This window comes from Pongo abelii, chromosome 1 (genome assembly GCF_028885655.2).
Source record: "Pongo abelii isolate AG06213 chromosome 1, NHGRI_mPonAbe1-v2.0_pri, whole genome shotgun sequence".
In the NCBI taxonomy this organism is placed as follows: Eukaryota; Metazoa; Chordata; class Mammalia; order Primates; family Hominidae; genus Pongo; species Pongo abelii.
The window spans coordinates 179,402,332-179,423,231 of NC_071985.2; the positions used below are offsets into that span (position 1 = coordinate 179,402,332).

Genomic DNA, 20,900 nt, shown 5'->3' on the forward strand with positions numbered 1-20,900 from the left:
AAAATTTTAGTACTTTTTTTGTAATTTCTTTTGGTAAAATGTTAGATTTATTCTTAATCCCAAAAGTTTATTCTATGATGGTAATATTCAGCTTTGGCTTTAGCTTTGGTAGAATATTGATTTTTTTAACAATTGGTAATTCAGTATTTGGTCAAAAAATATATTTGGGGCATGTCTTGTAGCCATGAGTGTATAGTGGTATTGGTCTGCCCAGCTGGGTGCTGTTCTCCAGCCTGGGGATGGTTGGAGCAGGTGTTTTGCTGGGTGGTGCAGTGGAAGGGCAGTGGAATGAGGAAGCTGAAGATTTGGCAAGACTAGTGGAAATGATGGCTCTTGGTGCCCAGGACCATAGTTTCCTGCCCATCAGGTTTGTAAGTGTCTTGCCCGGCAGGGTAGGTTTGCCTCCCGAGAAGACTAAGAGGGAGGGAGGACACCATAGCTTATCCTTTAATTAACTCTAGGAGTGTGGCACACAGTGTATGACCTTTTCATGTGCATTTTAAGTTGCTAAGGAAGCAAGTTGGATTGCCAGGAAACTGCAAATTTGATGTGAGAAGTCTAGGCCCATTCCCCTTCTGACTGTCTATAGAGCGGGATATGATGATTAGCCAAGTTGACCAGAGAACTTTAGAGCTTAAAGAATTTTATCAGCAATAACAACCATTATCATTATCATCATTATTTATTTATTTATTTATTTTTTGCCAGACAGTCTGAATATGTTTGTATCATCGTTATTTTTGATGCTACCTGTCAGGTAGCTTTCCAAGAGTGATAGTATTTTTATTGTAAAATATTTAAATACCATGTTGATAAGTTGAACATTTCCTTGACCACCCCATGGCCAGTTTCAATCTTTGTCCCACTGGTAACCATTGTTACCAATGGGATTAAGGATATACACTAAATTGGTAACAGTTTACCTGGTAAACTGTCAACAGTTTAGTGTATATTCTTCCAGACTGTTTAGTGTACATTTACATGTATGTACCTATAACATTATATATTTTGTGGAGTGGGGTTTATATAAGTGGTTTTATCTTATATGTATTATTCAGTAACTACTTTTTGCATGTAATTATGACAATTTAAGGCTTTTTTTTGAGACTGAGTTTTGCTCTTGTCACCCGGGCTCGAGTGCAGTGGCGCAATCTTGGCTCACTGCAACCTCCGCCTCCCGGGTTCAAGTGATTCTTCTGCCTCACCCTCATGAGTAGCTGGGACTATAGGCTTGCGCTACTGCGCCCAGCTAATTTTTGTAGAAAAATTAAGGCTTTTTAAAGATCTACTAATTTTAACCAATTTGCCATTCGTCCATTAGTTTTTTCTTTAAACTTGCCTACACTACTAAAACCAGTTCTGTTACCTTTATCAAATTCTTTGTTCTATGAGTTACCAGGAGTGTAAAAAATACAAATAATAAAAAAGATGAAAACAAAACCAACCAACCAAAAAAGAACAGGAACAAAAAATAATTCTTAGTGATGGACCAATAGGGAAAAGCAGACTGTTAGTATGAAGTAGGGCACAAAGAAATGGACATCAAGACAGGGCTTGGCAAACTATGGCAACAAGACTGTTGAAAGTATTAGATTTATAGAGTATTTAGCGTAGTGCCTGGCACATAGTAAATATTTAGTGAGGGGTAGTTCATAGCCAAATCACAGAAGAAATCCAACAGGGAATTGAAAAACACTTCAGCATGGGAGCAAGAGGTGGGGGAAATGGTATTTTCTGCCTGTCTGCTGAAATGCCGACCTGCTTCCCTAGCCTCTCTGAACCTTTGTGAAGAATGGTTGAGGTGAAAGCTGTAGTAGGAATAGTATAGGAACTATGCTGTTTTTATTGGGGCAGGTGTGTGGTGGTGGTAGCACCCAGTGGCTACACAGAATAGTGCAATTCCGCATCTTGTACTTTGAAAATATTTGAACAGACCAGTATAATTGAAACAATATGATTAGTGACCAAGTATTTATATGGGCTAGTTTTTGTTTGTTTTCTTTTTGAGACGGAGTCTCGCTCTGTCACCCAGGCTGGAGTGCAGTGGCGCCGTCTCGGCTCACTGCAGCCTCTGCCTCTCAGGTTCAAGCAGTCCTCCCAGCTCAGCCTTCGGAAGAGCTGGGATTGCAGGCACCTGCCACCGTGCCTTATCTTATATATATTATTTTTGTATTTTTAGTAGAGACGGGGTTTTGCCATGATGGCCAGACTGGTCTCGAACTCAAGTGATCTGTCCACCTTGTCCTCCCAAAGTGTTGGGATTATAGGCATGAGCCACCGCACCTGGCCTGGGCCTGGGCTGCTTTTTGTAAGATACTGTAGGCATCTGCATTCATAATATGAAGATATAGTTTCTCAGTACTATAATTCTTTGCTGTTCTTTAGCTTCTGAAATTCCTTAAGGAAGGATCAGTCCTAATATAAGCATAAAAGAAGACCAGGGCTGGGTGCAGTGGCTCATGCCTGTAGTCCTAGCACTTGGGGAGGCCAAGGTGGGCAGATTGCCTGAGCTCCGGAGTTTGAGAGCAGCTTGGGCAATATGGCAAAACCTCATCTCTACTGAAAATATAAAAATTAGCCAGGCATGGCGTGCCTATAGTCCTAGCTACTCAGGAGGCTGAGGCACAAGAATTGCTTGAACCTGGGAGGTGGAGGTAGCAGTGAGCTGAGATGGCACCACTTCACTCGAGTCTGGGAGGCAGAGCGAGACTCTTAATCTCCAAAGAAAAAGAAAAAAAAAGAGAGAAGTTCATCTTTTATTTTTTTTCTTTTTCCTTTGATTCCTTCTAATCATTTGTCTTGTTTTCCATTGGTATTTTAGGGGCAGAGACTGAGAAGGAGAGAGAGGCAGACAACCTTTGTTTCAGAAACCGTGTAGTTTTTTTAAGAAAAGACATTTGATTTTTTTTCTTATTTGATTCCTGTTTCTTAGATCAAGCTTGTCCAACCTGTGGCCCAACACAAATTCATAAACTTTCTTTAAACATTATTTGTTTTTTTTACGATTTTTTTTCTTTCTTTCTTTTTTTTGAGACAGAGTCTCACTCTGTTGCCCAGGCTGGAGTGCAGTGGCGCAGTCTTGGCTCACTACAACCTCTGCCTCCTGGGTTCAAGTGATTCTCCTGCCTCAGCCTCCCGAGTAGCTGGGATTACAGGCATGTGCCACCACACCTGGCTAATTTTTGTGTTTGTAGTAGAGACAGGGTTTCGCCACGTTGGCCAGGCTGGTTACGAACCCCTGACCTCAAGGGACACGCCTGTCTCAGCCTCCCAAAGTGCTAGGATTACAGGCGTGAGCCACCGCACCCCGCCCTTTTTCCTTTCTTTTCTTTTCTTTTTTTTTTTTAAGCTCATCAGCTATCGTTAGTGTATTTTATGTGTCGCCCAAGACAATTCTTTCAGTGTGGCCCAGGGAAGCCAAAAGATAAGGCACCCCTGTCTTAGATCATTAGAATTTTCAGATTCCCACTAAGGAACTATTTAGCTGGTTCAGCTTTCTTATCTTTCACATAATTAGAGAGGAGGCGTGACTTATTGAGGGTTGTACAGAAAGAGGGAGCACTAAAACTCACAATTCTTGATACCTAGGCTAGTGTCTTCTTCACTGCCTCCTATTTTTCTGCAAACAGCATTTTAAAAAATTTAGTGCAAAGGCAGTATGCATTATCTTTAAGATTGGAGGCTCTGAAGCCAGCCTGCCTGGATTGATAGCTCAGATTTTCCTTTTGCTGGTTAATAACATTGGTTGTTATTTAATTTCTCTGTGCCTTGTTTTCTTCATCTCTAAGATGAGGGTAGTAGTAAAAACTCCCTCATAGGGTTCTTACGAGGTTTAAATGAATTCAAATATGTAAAGTGCTTAGGACAGTACCTGGTACATGGTAAGCAAGGTAAAAAAATGTTAGCTGCTGTTGTTACTGTGTTTCTTGTACTTTCTTCATAGTGCTTATTACCAAGTATGGATTGATATGGTTAATTTTGTTATTTCAGATTTTTTATCAGTGAGATGTTGAATAATATAAATATTAATTTTTTTAACATCTGAAATAGTTGATGTTTTTGCTTCCGCAATGCCCTTTGTCTTCTTGTACAATAATTATGTTTTCTATGTAGACTGTTACACTTAAGTGCTTGCTTTCAGATGGTGTTGAATGTATCATTTGATTTGGATGTGTCATTTGATTCTGTTTTTCTTTTCCCCACAGCAATACAAGTTCTTGCGTTTTAGGAGATCTCTGCTCTTACTAGTTAAACACAGTTGTGTGGAATCACTGTTCCTGGTTAGAAATTTCTGCATTTTATATTATTTTCTTGGTAAGAATTTCTGTTTTTTGATACAGTGATATATTATCTCATAGCCTAGAAAATGTCAGTTACGAAGTCATTCTTGTGTTTGTGTGTTTTCTACAATTATAGGTATGTGATTAGCCCAACTGATTCATTGTTTAAATTATCAAAGAGAATGTATTTAGGAAAATATTGTTGAAGAAAATGTGACATATAACTATAATGAAATATTAGCCTTTAAAAAGAAGGAAATCTTGTTGTGTACTACAGCTTGAATAAACCTTGAGGACATTATGCTAAGTGAAATAAGCCAGTCACAAAAAGACAAATACTGTATGATTCCACTTATATGAGGTATCTAAAATAGTCAACCTCTTAGAAAACAGAATGGTGGTTGTCGGGCTGGAGAGTTGGGAAGGGGTGGAGTTGTTCAGCGGGTATAGAGTTTCAGTTTTGCAAAATGAAAAGTTCTAGAAATCTGTTGCACAAAAATGTACATATAGTTAATTAACACTACTGTATCGAACACTTAAAAATGGCTAAGATGGCAATTTTTTTTTTTTTTTTTTTTTTTGACGCTCTGTCACCCAGGCCAGAGTGTAATGGCGTGATCTTGGCTCACTGCAACCTCCGCCTCTTGGGTTCAAGTGATTCTCCTGCCTCAGCCTCCCAAGTAGCTGGGACCACTACCAGGCGTGCACCACCATACCCGGCTATTTTTTGTATTTTTAGTAGAGATGGGGTTTCACCATGTTGGCCAGGCTGGTCTTGAACTCTTGACTTCAGGTGATCTGTTCACCTCAGCCTCCCAAAGTGCTAGGATTACAGGCATGAGCCACCACGCCCAGCCTAAGATGGTAAATTTTATGTATAAGTTTTTTACCACAATCAAAAACAAATGCATTCTTTTTTTAAGAAAGAAAAAATACTGTGCAACATTTGGTCATTACTCTATCTAGAAATGACATACTCCTTTTTATAATTTGTAACTTGATACTAATACAATGTAAATATTTTGTTGGTAGGGGAAACTTGTGGAATTTATTAACATGAATATTAAGCACAAAAATGTAGTTTATTATTTAGTATCATGAATAGTGCAAGGTGAAAACATTAATCTTGTTAGCAATATGTAATCATTTAAACAAAATCCTACCTTCAGAAATACTATTTTCAGATTATAACTTTTTCTGATCCTATATTTTCTATGGATATATATTTTATAAAATTCTTCTCACTGTGTATAGGCCATCCTGTTTATTTTTTTCACTTGTAGTTTATATAGTCCATTTCTACATAGCTCTTATAATTGTCATTCTACTGTAAATACTTCACTGTAATGTTTTTCTTTTATATTTCTTCTTTCTTTCTCTTTCTATAAGTTATTGGGGTATAGGTGGTATTTGGTTACAGAAGTAAATTCTTTAGTGGTAATTTGTGAGATTTAGGTGCATCCATCACCCAAGCAGTATACACTGCACCTTATTTGTAGTCTTATCCCTCATCCCCCTCCCACTCTTCCTTGCAAGTCCCCAAAGTCCATTGTATTATTCTTATGCCTTTGCATCCTCAGTTTAGCTCCCACATATCAGTGAGAACATACAATGTTTGGTTTTCCATTCCTGAGTTACTTCACTTAGGATAATAGTCTCCAGTCTCATCCAGGTCACTGCAAATGCTGCTAATTCATTCCTTTTTATGTGCATAGTATTCCATCATATATATACACACATATATATATACACATATATATATGTATATATATAATTTCTTTATCCACTCGTTGACTGATGGGCATTTGGGTTGGTTCCACGATTTTGCTATTGTGAATTGTGCCGCTATAAATATGTGTGTGCAAGTATCCTTTTTGAATAATGACTTCTTTTCTTCTGAGTAGATACACAGTAGTGGGATTGCGGGATCAAATGGTAGTTCTACTTTTAGTTCTTTAAGGAATCTCCACTCTGTTTTCCATAGTGGCTGTACTAGTTTACATTCCCACCAACAATGTAGAAGTGTTCCTTGTTCACTGCATCCACACCAACATCTACTGTTTTTTGATTTTTTGATTATGGCCATTCTTGGAGGAGTAAGGTGGTATTGCATTGTGGTTTTGATTTGCATTTCCCTGATCATTAGTGATATTGAGCATTTTTTCATATGTCATTTGCCATTTGTCATTTCATATGTCATTGACTATTTGTATATCTTCTGTCTATTCATGTCCTTAGCCCACTTTTTGATGGGATTGTTTGTTTTTTATCTTACTGATTTGTTTGAGTTTGTTGTAGATTCTGGATATTAGTCCTTTGTCACATGTATAGATTGTGAAGATTTTCTCCCACTCTGTGGGTTGTCTGCTTACTTTGCTGACTGTTTTTTTTGTTTTTTTTCCATGCAAAAGCTCTTTAGTTTAATTAGGTCCCAGCTATTTATCGTTGTTTTTATTGCATTTGCTTTTGGGCTCTTGGTCATGAAATCCTTGCCTAAGCCAATGTCTAGAAGGGTTTTTTTCAACATTATCTTCTAGAATTTTTATAGTTTCAGATCTTAGGTTTAAGTCCTTAATCCATCTTGAGTTGATTTTTGTATAAGGTGAGAGATGAGGATCCAGTTTCGTTCTTCTACATGTGGCTAGCCAATTATCCCAGCACCATTTGTTGAAAAGGGTGTCCTTTCCTCATTTTATGGTTTTGTTTGCTTTGTTGAAGATCAGTTGGCTGTAAGTATTTGAGTTTATTTCTGGGTTCTCTATTCTGTTCTATTGGTCTGTGTGCCTATTTTCATACCAGTACCACTCTCTTGTTTTGGTGACTATGGCTTTATAGTATAGTTTGAAATCAGGTAGTGTGATGCCTCCAGATTCGTTCTTTTTGCCTAGTCTTGCTTTGGCTATGTGGGCTCTTTTTTGGTTATATGAATTTAAGAATTGTTTTTTCTAATTCTGTGAAGAATGATGGTGGTATTCTGATGGGGATTGTTTGAATTTGTAGATTGCTTTTGGCAGTATGGTCATTTTCATAATATTGATTACCCATCCATGAGCATGGGATTTGTTTCCATTTGTTTGTGTTGTCTGATTTCTTTCAGCAGTGTTTTGTAGTTTTCCTTGTAGAGATCTTTTGACTCCTTAGTTAGGTATACTCCTAAGTATTTTTTTTTTTTTTTTTTTTGCAGCTATTCTAAAAGGGTTTGAGTTCTTGATTTGATTCTCCACTTGGTCACTGTTGGTGTATAGAAGAGCTACTGATTTGTGTGCATTAATCTTGTAGCTGGAAACTTTGCTGAATTCTTTTATCAGTTCTAGGAACTTTCTGGAGGAGCCCTTACGGTTTTTAAGGTAAACGATCATATCATCAGCAAACAGTGACAGTGACTTCCTCTTTACTGATTTGGATGCCTTTAAATTCTTTCTCTTGTCTCATTGCTCTGGCTAGGACTTCCAGTACTATGTTGAAGAGGAGTGGTGAGAGTGGGCATTCTTGTCTGTTCCAGTTCTCAGAGGGAATGCTTTCAGCTCTTCCCCATTCAGTATTATGTTGGCTGTGGGTTTGTCATAGATGGCTTTTATTACATTAAGGTATGGCCCTTGTATGCCAATGTTGCTGAGAATTTTAACATTGGATTTTGTCAAATGTTTTTTCTGCATCTATTGAGATGATCATGTGATTTTTGTTTTTAATTCTGTTTATGTGGTGTATCACATTTATTGACTTGTGTATGTTAAACCATCCCTGCATCCCTGGCATAAGACCCACTTGATCATGGTGGATTATCTTTTTGATATGTTGTTGGATTCACTTAGCTAGTATTTTGTTAAGGATTTTAGCATCAATATTCATCAAGGATATCAGTCTGTAGTTTTTCTTTTTTGGTTATGTCCCTTCTGGTTTTGGTATTAGGGTGATGCTGGCCTCATAAAATGAATTAGAGAGGGTTCCTTCTTTATCTTGTGGAATAGTGTCAAAAGGATTGGTACCAATTCTTTGAATGTCTGGTAGAATTCCGCTGTGAATCCATCTGGTCCTGGACTTTTTTTTGTTGGTAATTTAAAAATTACCATTTCAGTCTCACTGCTTGTTATTGGTCTGTTCAGGGTATCTGATTCTTCCTGATTTAAGTAGGAAGGTTGTATTTTTCCAGGAATTTATCCATCTCTTCTAGGTTTGCTAGTTTATGTGCGTAAAGGTGTTGTTCATAGTAGTTGTGAATGATCTTTTGTATTTCAGTGGTGTCAGTTGTAATATCTCCTGTTTTATTTCTTAGTGAGGTTATTTGGATTTTCTCTCTTGTTTTGGTTAATCTTGCTAATGGTCTATCAGTTTTATTTATCTTTTCAAAGAACCAGCTTTTTGTTTCATTTATCTTTTGTATTTTTGTTGTTGTTGTTGTTGTTGTTTCAAATTCATTTAGTTCTGCTCTGATCTCAGTTATTTCCTTTTTTCTGCTGCGTTTGGGTTTGATTTGTTATTTCTCTAGTTCCTTGAGGTGTGACCTTAGAATGTCAGTTTGTGCTCTTTCAGTCTTTTTGATGTAGGTGCTTAGGGCCATGAAGTTTCCTCTTAGCACCGCCTTTGCTGTATCCCAGAGGTTTTGATAGGTTGTGTCATTATTGTCATTCAGTTTGAAAAATTTTTTAATTTCCATCTTGATTTCGTTTTTGACCCAGTGCTCATTCAGGAGCAGATTATTTAATTGCCATGTATTTGCATGGTTCTGAAGGTTCCTTTTGGAGTTGATTTTCAGTTTTATGCCACTGTGATCTGAGTGCTTGATATAATTTCAGTTTTCTTAAATTTATTGAGGTTTGTTTTATGGCCTACCATATGGTCTATCTTGGAGAAAGTTCCATGTGCTGTTGAATAGAATGTGTATTCTGTGGCTGTTGGATGAAATGTTCTATCTGTTAAGTCCATTTGTTCCAGGTATAGTTTAAATCCATTGTTTCTTTGTTGACTTTCTGTTCTCATAACCTGTCTAGTGTTGTCAGTGGAGTATTGAAGTCCCCCACTATTATTGTGTTGCTGTCTATCTCATTTCTTAGGTCTATTAGTAATTGTTTTATAAATTTGGGAGCTCCAGTGTTAGGTGCATATATGTTTAGGATTGTGATATTTTCCTGTTGGACGAGACCTTTTAACATTATATAATGTCCCTCTTTGTCTCTTTTAACTGCTGTTGCTTTAAAATTTGTTTTGTCTGGTATAAGAATAGCTACCCCTGCTTGCTTTTAGTGTCCATTTGCATGAAATGCCTTTTTCCACCCCTTTACTGTAAGTTTATTGGGTCCTTGTGTGTTAGGTGAGTCTCCTGAAGGCAGCAGATAGCTGGTTGGTGAGTTCTTATCTATTCTGGGGTTCTGTATCTTTTAAGTGGAGGATTTAGGCCATTTACATTCATTGTTAGTATTGAAATATTAAGTACCATCAAATTCACCATGCTTTTTGTTGCCTGTGTACTTTGTTTTTTTTGCTTTTCATTTTTGCTTTTCAACATATATTTTTGTTTTATAGGTCCTCTTTGATTTATGCTTTAAAGAGGTTCTGTTTTGATGTGTTTCCAGGATTTGTTTCAAGATTTAGAGCTCCTTTTAGCAGTTCTTGTAATGGTGGCTTGGTAATGGCGAATTCTCTCAGCATTTATTTGTCTGAAAAAGACTGTATGTTTTCTTCATATATGATGCTTAGTTTTGCTGGATACAAAATTCTTGGCTGATAATTGTTTTGTTGGAGGAGGCTGAAGATAGAGCCCCAATCCCTTCTAGCTTGTTGGGTTTCTGCTAATAAATCTGCTGTTAATCTGATAGGTTTTCCTTTATAGGTTACCTGGTGCTTCTGTCTCACAGTTCTTAAAGATTTTTTCCTTCATCTTAACTTTAGATAAGTTAAGATAACCTGATGACAGTGTGCCTAGGCAAAGATCTTTTTGTGATGAATTTTTTAGGTGTTCTTTGTTGCTTCTTGTATTTGGACGTCTAGGTCTAGCAAGGCCAGGGAAGTTTTCCTTGATTATTCCCCTGAATATATTTTCCAAGCTTTTAGAATTCTCTTCTTCCTCAGGAACACAGATTATTCTTGAGTTTGGTCATTTAACATAATCCCAGACTTCTTGGAGACCTTGTCCATATTCTCCTATTCTTTTTTTCTTTGTCTTTGTTGGATTGGGTTAATTTGAAGACCTTGTCTTCAAGCTCTGAATTTCTTTCTACTTGTTCAGTTCTATTGCTGAGACTTTCCAGAGCATATTGCATTTCTAAAAGTGTGTCCAAAGTTTCCTGAATTTTTTATTGTTCTTTCTTTAAGCTGTCTATTTCTATGAATATTTCTCCTTTTACTTCTTGTATCATTTTTTTGGATTTCCTTGCATTGGGCTTTGCCTTTCTCTGGTCCCTCCCTGATTAGCCTAATAACTAACCTCCTGAATTTTTTTTCAGGTTAAGTCAGGGATTTCTTCTTGGTTTGGGTCCATTACTGGTGAACTAGTGTGATTTTTTGGGGGGTGTTTAAGAGCTTTGTTTAGTCATATTACCAGGGTTGGTTTTCTGGTTCCTTCTCATTTGGGTAGGCTCTGTCAGAGGGAAGGTCTAGGGCTGAAGGCTGTTCATACTCTTTTGTCCCACGAGATGTTCCTTTGATGCAGTACTCTCCGCCTTTTCCTATGGATGTGGCTTCCTGTGAGCCGAACTGCAGTGATTGTTGTTTCTCTTCTGGGTCTAGCCACCCAACGAGTCTGCCTGTCTCTGGGCTGATATTGGGGGTTGTCTGCACAGAGTCCTGTGATGTGAACTGTTTCTGGGTCTCTCAGCCGTGGATACCAGCGCCTGTTCCAGTGGAGGTGGTGAGGGGGTGCAGTGGACTCCATGAGGGTTCTTAGCTTTGGTGGTTTAATGCTCTACTTTTGTGCTGGTTGAGCCTCCTGCCAGGAGGTGGCGCTTTCCAGAAAACCTCAGCTGTAGTAGTGTGGAGAGGGACTGGCAGTGGGTGGGGCCCTAGAACTCCCAAGATTAAATGTCCTTTGTTTCTGGTAGGGAAGGACCATCAGGTGGGGGTGGGGCTAGGCCAGTCTGAGCTCAGACTACTCTCCTTGGTCGGGTTTTGCTGCGGCTGCTGTGGGAGATGAGGGTTAGATTCCCAGGTCACTGGAGTTGTGTGCCTAGGAGGATTATGACTGCTGCTGCTGATTCATGCAGGCTGTCAGGGAAGTGGGGGAAAGCTGGCAGTCACGGGCCTCACCCAGGTCCCATGCAAACCAAAGGGCCAGTCTTACTCCCACCGCCCTGCAACAGCCCTGAGTCTGTTTCCAGGTGGAGGGCCAGATGGGCTTGAAAACTTGCCTTGGGCTACCGGCCTCCTAGCTGGAAGAGAAAAGAGCTTGGTTCTTGCCTTGCCTGTGGAGTCTGCACATTAGATTTGCCCTCTCCCCCAAGTTCTGGCCAGGAGGCTTCTTGCCCTGTTCAAATTGTTACAAAGTTCAGCTGGAGATTTCCTTCTCCCTGTGGAGTTTTACCCCCTGCTCCTCTGATCACCCTTCTAATGGATCCCTGTGGTGCCAGGCAGGAATGGCCTGCTAGGGAATGCAGCGAGCTCCCAGGGCCTTTCTGCTGCTTCCTCTACTCCTGTATTTCGCTTGACTCTCTAAATTGGTTCAGCTCCAGGTAAGGTCAGAAACTTCTCCCGCAAACAGACCTTCAGCTTCTCCAGTGGGGGTGTGTGTTCAGGAGAGGAGGGTCTTCCTTTTCCACTTCCACAGTTGGGGCACTCACAGTATTTGGGGTGTCTCCCGGCTCCTCAGGAGCAGTCTGCTTCCTTCAGAGAGTCTGTGAGTCCTCTTGGGATTGCTGGTTTGTTCTTGCAATCTATCTGGAGCTAAAAATCACAACACAAGCATCTGAAGCTGCCCTGTTTGGAGCTGAAATCTAGTCCTGCCACCCATCTGCCATGATGATTGGTAGCGTCTCTTTTCTTTTAGAGATGGGGTCTTGCTATGTTGCCCAGGCTAGTCTTGAACTCTTGGCCTCAAGTGATCCTCCCACCTTGGCCTCCCAGAGTACTGGAATTATAGGCATGAGCCATCATGCCCAGCCTCATTGCAGTGTATTAACCTACTACATGCAGTCAGCCTGGTTGTTCCTCTAGAGTTGTATATTTGGGCTAATTTAGTGACTATGATCATTTCCATGATTTGCTCTTTCTCCTGTAACTTCCCTTTTGTTCAATTCAAATTTCGTTTTCAGCATTATCACTTTTCATTTCTTTGTTGCACTTTGATTTTTTTTTTTTTTTTTTTGGCCAGTTTCTTCTGTTTTTTAATTAAAACCATTTTTTTTTTTTATGGAACGCTTCATGAATTTGCATGTCATCCTTGCGCAGGGGTCATGCTAATCTCTGTGTCATTCCAATTTTAGTATATGTGCTGCTAAAGCAGGCACTACTTTCCTGTTTTAGCTATTCATTTTTTAAAAGTATCATTTGGATTTATTGTGGGAAACAAGGAGACAACACAACTACATGCTTTGCTGTCTGTGTCTGTACTGAGTAACAGATCCAAGTGACCAATCAGCAACAGACTTTGAGAGAATTGATGGGATTGGGTCACAGATTATAGTGCACATCTGTTATCTACATCTTGATTTGTGTACTGAAAAGTTAGGCGGGCTATATGCAGTCGCTTATAGTTAATATACCACAGTAACTAGAGTTTGAACTGCATTTTTGGGTGACTGGTATTTTTTAACTAAACCGTGGTAACTGAAATGTGTATATATCAGAACTGTGCAAAGCAAAGACTGCCTGTGTTAATAAGTACTGTCTCCTACTCATTCCTAATCAGTCTAACATTTTGACTGAGGTCTTGGTGTCTATGTGGCCATGTCATTGACCTTATATTCTAAAGCTTGACTAAAACTTGTTTTATAACTTTTTATGTTCATAGCTTGGTATTTTTTCCCTTCAGGCTATATTCCCAAAGCTTGGATTAGCACTGCTATGAACCTTCACATAGATGAGTAAGTGATACATAAAAAGTCTAATTTTAACTCTGTTTCCATTCTTTTAGATGTTTGCTATTTTCCAGATATTTTGTTTAGATTTTGCCTTTAACATTTTAAAAAAAATTGTATTCATTTTTGAATACATATAATTTGTATGGTTTAAAATTCCAAAGGTGTATAAAAGGGTAAAATTAGCAGGACATGACGGTACATGCCTGTAGTCCCAGCTACTTGGAAGGTTGAGGCAGGAGGATTGCTTGAGCCCAGGAGTTCAAGGATGCAGTGAGCTATAATTGTGCCACTGCACTCCAGCCTAGGCAATAGAGCGAGACCCTGTCTCAAAAAGAAAATAGTAATAATAGGGTATAAAATGAAAAAGTCTTCTCCTCTGTCTCCACTCACCCAGTTCTCCCCAGAAGTAAGCAATAATAATTGTTCTTAGATGCAGCTTTTATACTATACAAAAGTGGATTTCTCGAGTTGCATGGACCAGGCCTGTGTTTCGTTATTCTCCCCAACAATCATTCCTTCTCTGGTGTCTCATGATATATACCAATGCTGTGGCATTATTCTAATTTAGCCTATGAGGAAACCAAAATTGAGCAAGCTCAAGTGATCAGTTGAAGCTCACAAGTGGCAGTTGAGTGACAGCACTGGTGTATATTGTTCTAGTTATCTTCTATGGACTTTGCACATAAAGGTTTAATCTGTATTTGCTGAATAAAAGTCAGTTTTTCTCAGTGTTTGTTCTTACTGTATATTCCACTGTGAGGGTTTTTGTTTCATATATGGAATTCACTAATATCAGTTTTAGGGAGTGGGAATATTGACATACATGGTATTTAAGAGATGCTACGGTTTCTCACTTTTCAAAGTTTCTAGGCAAAATTTAGTTTTGTCTTCTGCTTAATTGCTAGGTATGAAACCAAATGCATGAGTCATTTATTGTTTTGGCCCAGATTTTAAACTAGGTGAAATGGAAAGAGAAAAATAATAATGGCATTTGATAGAAATTTAACAATATTTTTTTCTTCCTTGCACTCAAAAAATGTTTTGTGTGTGTGGCTGAGTGCCTGATATTCTGTCCTTCATTTATGGCAGGGCCTCAGTAAATGTTTACTTAGAAGTTAAAAATAACTTCATCATTGGTTGACTCCCCCAGTGAATGTCAAGCACTGTGCTGGACACTCCTAATGTAAGCTGTTTTAAAAATTGTAATAGGATTAAGAGGAAGAATGAAGAGATTATGCCACTCTTATATGGATGAGGAAACCGAGGGTGGGATACGTGGAGTGATTTACCTAATCACAACACTTGGAAATGGCAGAGTCAGGTTCCAATCCTGTTTTTCACAATTGCTGGTTGTAGGATTATAATAACTTTGCTAATTGATCTAGTCAAAGTTTTGGAAAGATGGCAGCATTAGCTTTACTTAGCAATCTAACAGAGTGTCTTAAATTGCTTTAACATTGTTTAGTAGCATGTGCTTTTAACGACTATGAATCTGTGGTTTATAGGGCATAAGGATAAAGCTGAAATCTGTTCCAGGAGAGGTACTAGTCACGTTTAATGGTTTTGAGGTATTAGACTACAAAGCAACAATAATAAACTTTCACCCAGCTGCTCATAGCGAGGCTTATAGGCTTAGCTCATTCTTCCTTCGTAGTAAAAGTCAGTGAAGATTTTGAACACAAGAAACTGTAGGCCCGATTTAGGTCTGTGCTTCCCTTAAAGCTCCCTCATGAACCTCATAAGAAAGTATTAGGGAAAGAGCTCTATGAAAGTACCAAAGGAGAGGAGTCTGTCAACATTGTTATTTAGAAATAATATTTGTGTCTCAGTGTGGAGACTTAAGTGTGTTAATATTTAGATTTCATTTTTCCTAGAGGATTAATAGTAATTTCTGCGTTCACAGGCAGGTTCATAGGCCACTTGACACAGTGAGTGGCCTCTTAAATCTCTCGTTACTCTACCATGTCTGGCTGTGTGGTGCCTTTCTCCTGACAACTTGGTATGTCTCATGGATACTCTTCAAAATCTATGCCACAGAGGTATGTTTTTTAAAATACTTTTTGTTAATACTTTTGTGTTTTGGAGTGCACAGTTGATTTTTAGCAGAGCACACTGATCAGCACATGCAAAACCATTTCTGTAAGTTGGTTTTTGGTCTCTCTTCTGAGACTGTTGGGGCCATATCATTTGTAACCACCATTTATGTGGTATTTTTTTTCAGAGGAACAGTGTGGATATTCACTTAATTTTTGGAAATTAAACTGAATGGACTGCCACTATGCTTTATTGACATCCTAATTGTCTTCTGGGGGCTTCCATTTCTCGAGAGTACATACTAAATGCACTTGAATTTTAAATTAATTTTCCATGTCATTGGCATAGCTACTATTAAAATATTTAAATATGTGGCAGTAAGATTTTTTTTTTTTGAGATAGGGTCTCGCTCTGTCACCCAGGCTGGAGGGCAGTGGCCTGATCTCGGCTCACTGCAACGTCTGCCTCCCGGGTTCAAGTGATTCTCCCACCTCAGCTTCCCGAGTAGCTGGGACTACAGGCGTGTGCCACCATGCCCGGCTAATTTTTTTTGAATTTTAATAGAGACAGGGTATCACCATATTGGCCAGGTTGGTCCCGAGCTCCTGACCTCAAAGTGATCTGTCCTCAGCCTCTTAAAGTGCTGGGATTACAGGTGTGAGCCACCGCACCCAGCCAAGATATTTGTTTTCTGAAGGGAAGTTTTAAAATTTATATTAAAGAAATGATTTTGGAAATTGAGGTGAGCTTCTGGATAATTCCCACAGAAATCTTTTTAAGTGATTGAGAATTACATTGTTTTTATCATCCAAGTGTTTGTCTTAGAAAATTAGTGTTTCTGTTTTATTTTACCATCTCAGTAAGTTTGTATTCTTCAGTGGCTTCAGAGAATCCTTGTTTGTGAAATTAGTTTTTATTATTCAGAGCCAGAGTCTAATAAAGTTGGGAAAGTAACATTAAAAAAAATGGTGTGTTTGGGTTTATGTAACTTTAACCTGTCTTTGCAAGGAGCACGAAAGATGTCAGTTTGCTTGTGCTGTCTATTTTTAAGTTTTAATTTGTGCATGCTTATTGAATGTAAGATGATCATGAAAATAAAAATTTTTGGTTTTTAATTTATTTGATAGGCTCATGTGTTTCCTGTTCAACCACCATTTGCAGAAGGGTCAGATGAGTGCCTTCCAAAAGTGTTAAATAGCAATCCTCCCCCCATCATAAAGGTACCAAAACTGTGTTGCATATCTTCACACAGTTATCTCTAACTTTATTCAATACACTTAATATTTAGTATATTTAAGTAGTTGTATTTTTTGAGGGCCTATAATATTCTCATACTGGTATGATGAAAATCACCTGCTTGCTAGTGCTGTTTATTTTTTCAATTTTCTTTCCAAGTGACTAAAATGCAAGTGCACAGTACAGTGTATTGTCTTAGAAAATTAGTGTTTCTGTTGTATTTTACCATCTCAGTAGGTTTGTATTCTTCAGTGGCTTCAGAGAATCCTTGTTTGTGAAATTGGTTTTTATTATTCAGAGCCAGAGTCTAATAAAGTTGGGAGAGTAACATTAAAAAAAATGGTGTGTTTGGGTTTATGTAACTTTAACCTGTCTTTGCAAGGAGCAAAAAGATGTCAGTTTGCTTGCGCTGTCTATTTTTATGTTTTAATTTGTGCATGCTTATTGAATGTAAGATGATCATGAAAATAATCATTTTTGGTTTTTAATTTATTTGATAGGCTCATGTGTATGTGTATGAGCTAGTTAATTCTATATTCAGAAATAGATATAAGAATATTTCCAAACATAAAATACAGTGATATGCAATCATCTACATTAACTTCTCACAAACTATTCATGATAGCATAACAAAACATTATTGATTTTTTAATCACTGGATCAAAACATTTTTACTCTTGTCATATTAGTTGGCTTTTGTGATCAAAGATAGCGCTTAGAGATGTATAGATATTTAGTGAACTCTCCTTAAATATGAATTGCTGGTAATGATCCTAAAACTAATTACAATCAAGAATTTAAAGAAGTTGCAGTAATTTTACAAATCAATCTAAGTAAGCATAAATGGTTTAGATTGAATTTGCAAGTTGAAATTTTAAACTAGATCTACAATATGTGTGATCCTGTAAAAAGGTCCTTTAAAAAGAGCTAAAAGAGGCTGTGTGTGGTCTTCAGCACTTTGGGAGGCCGAGGTGAGAGGATCACTTGAGCCCAGGAGTTCAAGACCAGCTTGGAAAACATAGGGAGACCTCATCTCAACAAAAATTTAAAAATTAGTTGAATGGCATGGTGGCACATGCCTGTGGTCCCAGCTACTTGAGAGGTGGAGGCAGTTGCATTCCTTGAGCCTAAGAGTTGGAGGCTGCAGTGAGCTGTGATCCTGCCACTGCACTCTAGCCTACCACTGCACTTTAGCCTGGGTGGCAGAGTGAGACCCTGTCTCTAAACAAACAGAAATGCTAAAAGAAAGTAGTTAGAACCCAGTTTTGATCACACTCTAAAGAATTTATAAACAAGAAAATAAATAGAATTACTTTTAAATATTAATTATAACTAATTTGTTAGAGAAACTTAAAAGTATCAGTTACTCATTTGGTTACTCACCAAATATTTATTTAGTGGTAGGTCAGTCTCTGCTAGTTGTTTGTGGTAGAATGATGAATAAGACATAGCACAGCCTAGTAGAAAATACAGACGCCCAAAATAATTAAAACGTACTGTGGCAAATACATTGGGACCTCTTATTCAGCTTGGGACCAATACAAGAAAACTTCAGAGAGGGATGGTATCTTGAAGGATGAGTAAAGGGTTTGCCTGGGAAAAGATGAAGATTTTCAGTAAAGAAAAAAAAAATAATAGGGTGGCCGGGCATGGTGGCTCATGCCTGTAATCCTAGCACTTTGGGAGGCCAAGGCAGGTGGATCTCTTGAGGTCAGGAGTTTGAGAACAGCCTGGCCAACATGGTGAAACCCCATCTCTACTAAAAATACAGAAATCAGTTGGGTGTGCTGGTGTGTGCCTGTTGTCCCAGCCACTCGGGAGGCTGAGGCAGGAGAATTGCTTGAATCCGGAAGGCAGAGGTAGCAGTGAGCCGAGATCACGCCACTGCACTCCAGCCTGGGCAACAGAGTGAGACTTTGCCTCAAAAAAAAAGAAAAAAAAAAATTAGGTATCACGTGCTAGGCACTGCCTTTGGATATGGTAGCAAGTAAGATTTTCCGTTTTCTTGTGGGCCGCACAGTTTGGTGGGTGGAATTAGATGAGACAAGTAAAACATTCAGTTACAATACATGATGTTAGTGCCATGGTTGAGAGCTATGTGAGTGTATGTTTGTGTGAGGGAAACCAGGGAAAGTTCTAGGAGGAAGTGATGTTTCAATTTCCCACCACAGATATATGAAAGAGCACAGAGAATTCTGTAGTTCCTTGTAGCTGGAACTTGTAGTAGGTAGGGAGGGTAGAGGCAGGAAAGTTCTGGAAGTCTAGAAAGGAAGGTTATGGTTCTGAGATTTTTTTTTTCATGAAAAAGTTTAATTAATTTCCTCTTGGATATATAATGATGAACCCAATTAGTGAGATTTTATGTAGAGGTTAAAAAAAATTAAATAATACGTGTTTTTTCCCCCTTTTAGTATTTAGCCTTGCAGGACCTGATGTTGCTTTCTCAATATTCTCCTTCACGAAGACAAGAAGTTTTTAGCCTCAGCCAACCAGGTATTGCTAAAAGTAATAGACCTGATTAGGCATATGTGTGTAGAAAGTAATTCACTTGGCCGAGCATGGTGGCTCAAGCCTGTAATCCCAGTACTTTGGGAGGCCGAGGCAGGCGGATCATGAGGTCAGGAGATCAAGACCATCCTGGCTAACACGGTGAAACCCCGTCTCTACTAAAAATACAAAAAATTAGCCGAGCGTGGTGGCAGGCGCCAGTAGTCCCAGCTACTCGAAAGGCTGAGGCAGAAGAATGGCGTGAACCTGGGAGGCGGAGCTTGCAGTGAGCCGAGATTGCGCTACTGCACTTCTAGCCTGGGTGACAGAGTGAGACTCCGTCTCAAAAAAAAAAAAAAAATTAATTCACTTAAAGTTTTTGGTGACAAAGATGTATTTAATAAAATATCAGATGTCAGTGAGTCCATTAAATGAAGTATTGAATTAAATCTTACACAGCTTAAGAGTTTATTTCCTTCAGCTCCTTCATTTCCTTAACCTGAAGAAATTATTTAGTACATTGACAATTTTAGGGCAGAAAAATACAGCTTAAGAATTCTAAAAGTTTGGCTGGGCGTGGTGGCTCACCCCTGTAATCCTAGCACTTTGGGAGGCCAAGGTGGGTGGATTACTTGAGCTTAGGAATTCGAGACCAGCCTGGGCAACATGGTGAGACCCCTTCTCTACAAAAAATACAAAAAATTAGCCCAGCATCGTAGCATGTGCCTATAGTCCCAGCTACTTGGGGAGCTGAGCTGGGGGGATTGCTTGAGCCCAGGAGGTTGATACTGCAGTGAGCCAAGATTGTGCCACTGTACTCTAGCCTGCGTGACAAAGTGAGAGCCTGTCCCCCTCTCCCCACCCCCAAAAAGAATTCTAAAACTTTTAATGCTACAAAGGATCTTAAAAATTAGGTGGTCTACTCTCTAGATGGGAGATTTAAGTCTCAGAGATTGGCTTAAATAAAGTTAATGTCAGAATTGGAATAAGAGTCCTGTCATTTGGCTCCATGTACAGGACTCCTCCTTCTGCTATGCTACTCTGCCTCCTTTTAAAAAAAGAATTAGGAAGAAACTAGATTCAATGGTGACTCAAGGATGCTCTCAGCAACTCTGAAACGCTTATAGTGTATACTGTTCTTGCCATGCTGTTCAAGACTGCGACTTTGCCAGTTCTCTGTTGTTCCTAGAGGGAAAACAGTCCAGTCCCAGGCACTGGTGGGAAACAGAGAACCTGGGTAGCTTTTCTTCTGTTTTTTAAGAGACAGGGTCTCACTGTATCACCAGGCTGGAGTACAGTGTCATGATCACAGCTCACTGTAACCTCAAACTCCTGGGCTCATACGATCCTCTCGCCTCAGCCTTTAAAGTAGCTGGTATTATAGGGGCACACCAGGTGTGCACCACCACACCTGGCTAATTTTTAAAAATTTTTGTTGAAATGGGGTCTTGCTGTGTTTCCCAGGCTGGCCTTGAACTCCTGGGGTCAAGCAGTTCTCCTGCCTTGGCCTCCCAAAGTGTTAAAATTACAGGTGTGAGCCAGTACACTCAACCAGGTTTTCATCTTCTTTTTAATGATTCCTTCATTATTTTGCCAAGCTTGCCAATTACCAGATAAAATACCAGATAATAAACCTTCTATAGTTAAATGTTATATGGAAATAAAATCCAGTTATATAAAGATATAATTGACTGGAACCACTCTCCTTTTAGTAACATAAGAAACCCAGAGCTGATACTATGGAAAACTAACTATAACAATGCTTTTCTATCAGATTTGAGTTAACATAGGAATTCTATACTCTAAATGTTTTTTACCAGAGATTCAAGTAAACCGTAAAAGGGTGGCATTTGCT

The 20,900-nt window shown here is 38.8% G+C and overlaps 1 protein-coding gene and 1 non-coding gene across 5 annotated transcripts in view; one reads left to right on the top strand and one right to left on the bottom strand.

Moving 5' to 3' along the window:
* Positions 1 to 20,900, top strand: part of NDC1 (NDC1 transmembrane nucleoporin) — a 72,629-nt gene that overhangs the window by 16,424 nt on the left and 35,305 nt on the right. For all 4 annotated transcript variants that reach the window (XM_054558021.2, NM_001131932.1, XM_024249748.3 and 1 more), the window contains 5 exon segments: positions 4,206 to 4,314; positions 13,240 to 13,291; positions 15,192 to 15,327; positions 16,450 to 16,542; positions 18,970 to 19,051. In XM_054558021.2, coding sequence (XP_054413996.1) covers positions 4,206 to 4,314; positions 13,240 to 13,291; positions 15,192 to 15,327; positions 16,450 to 16,542; positions 18,970 to 19,051 — 472 coding nt within the window.
* LOC112131014 (U6 spliceosomal RNA) lies at positions 12,612 to 12,715 on the bottom strand. The gene has a single exon (XR_002913171.2). It is a non-coding gene; the product is annotated as a U6 spliceosomal RNA (small nuclear RNA).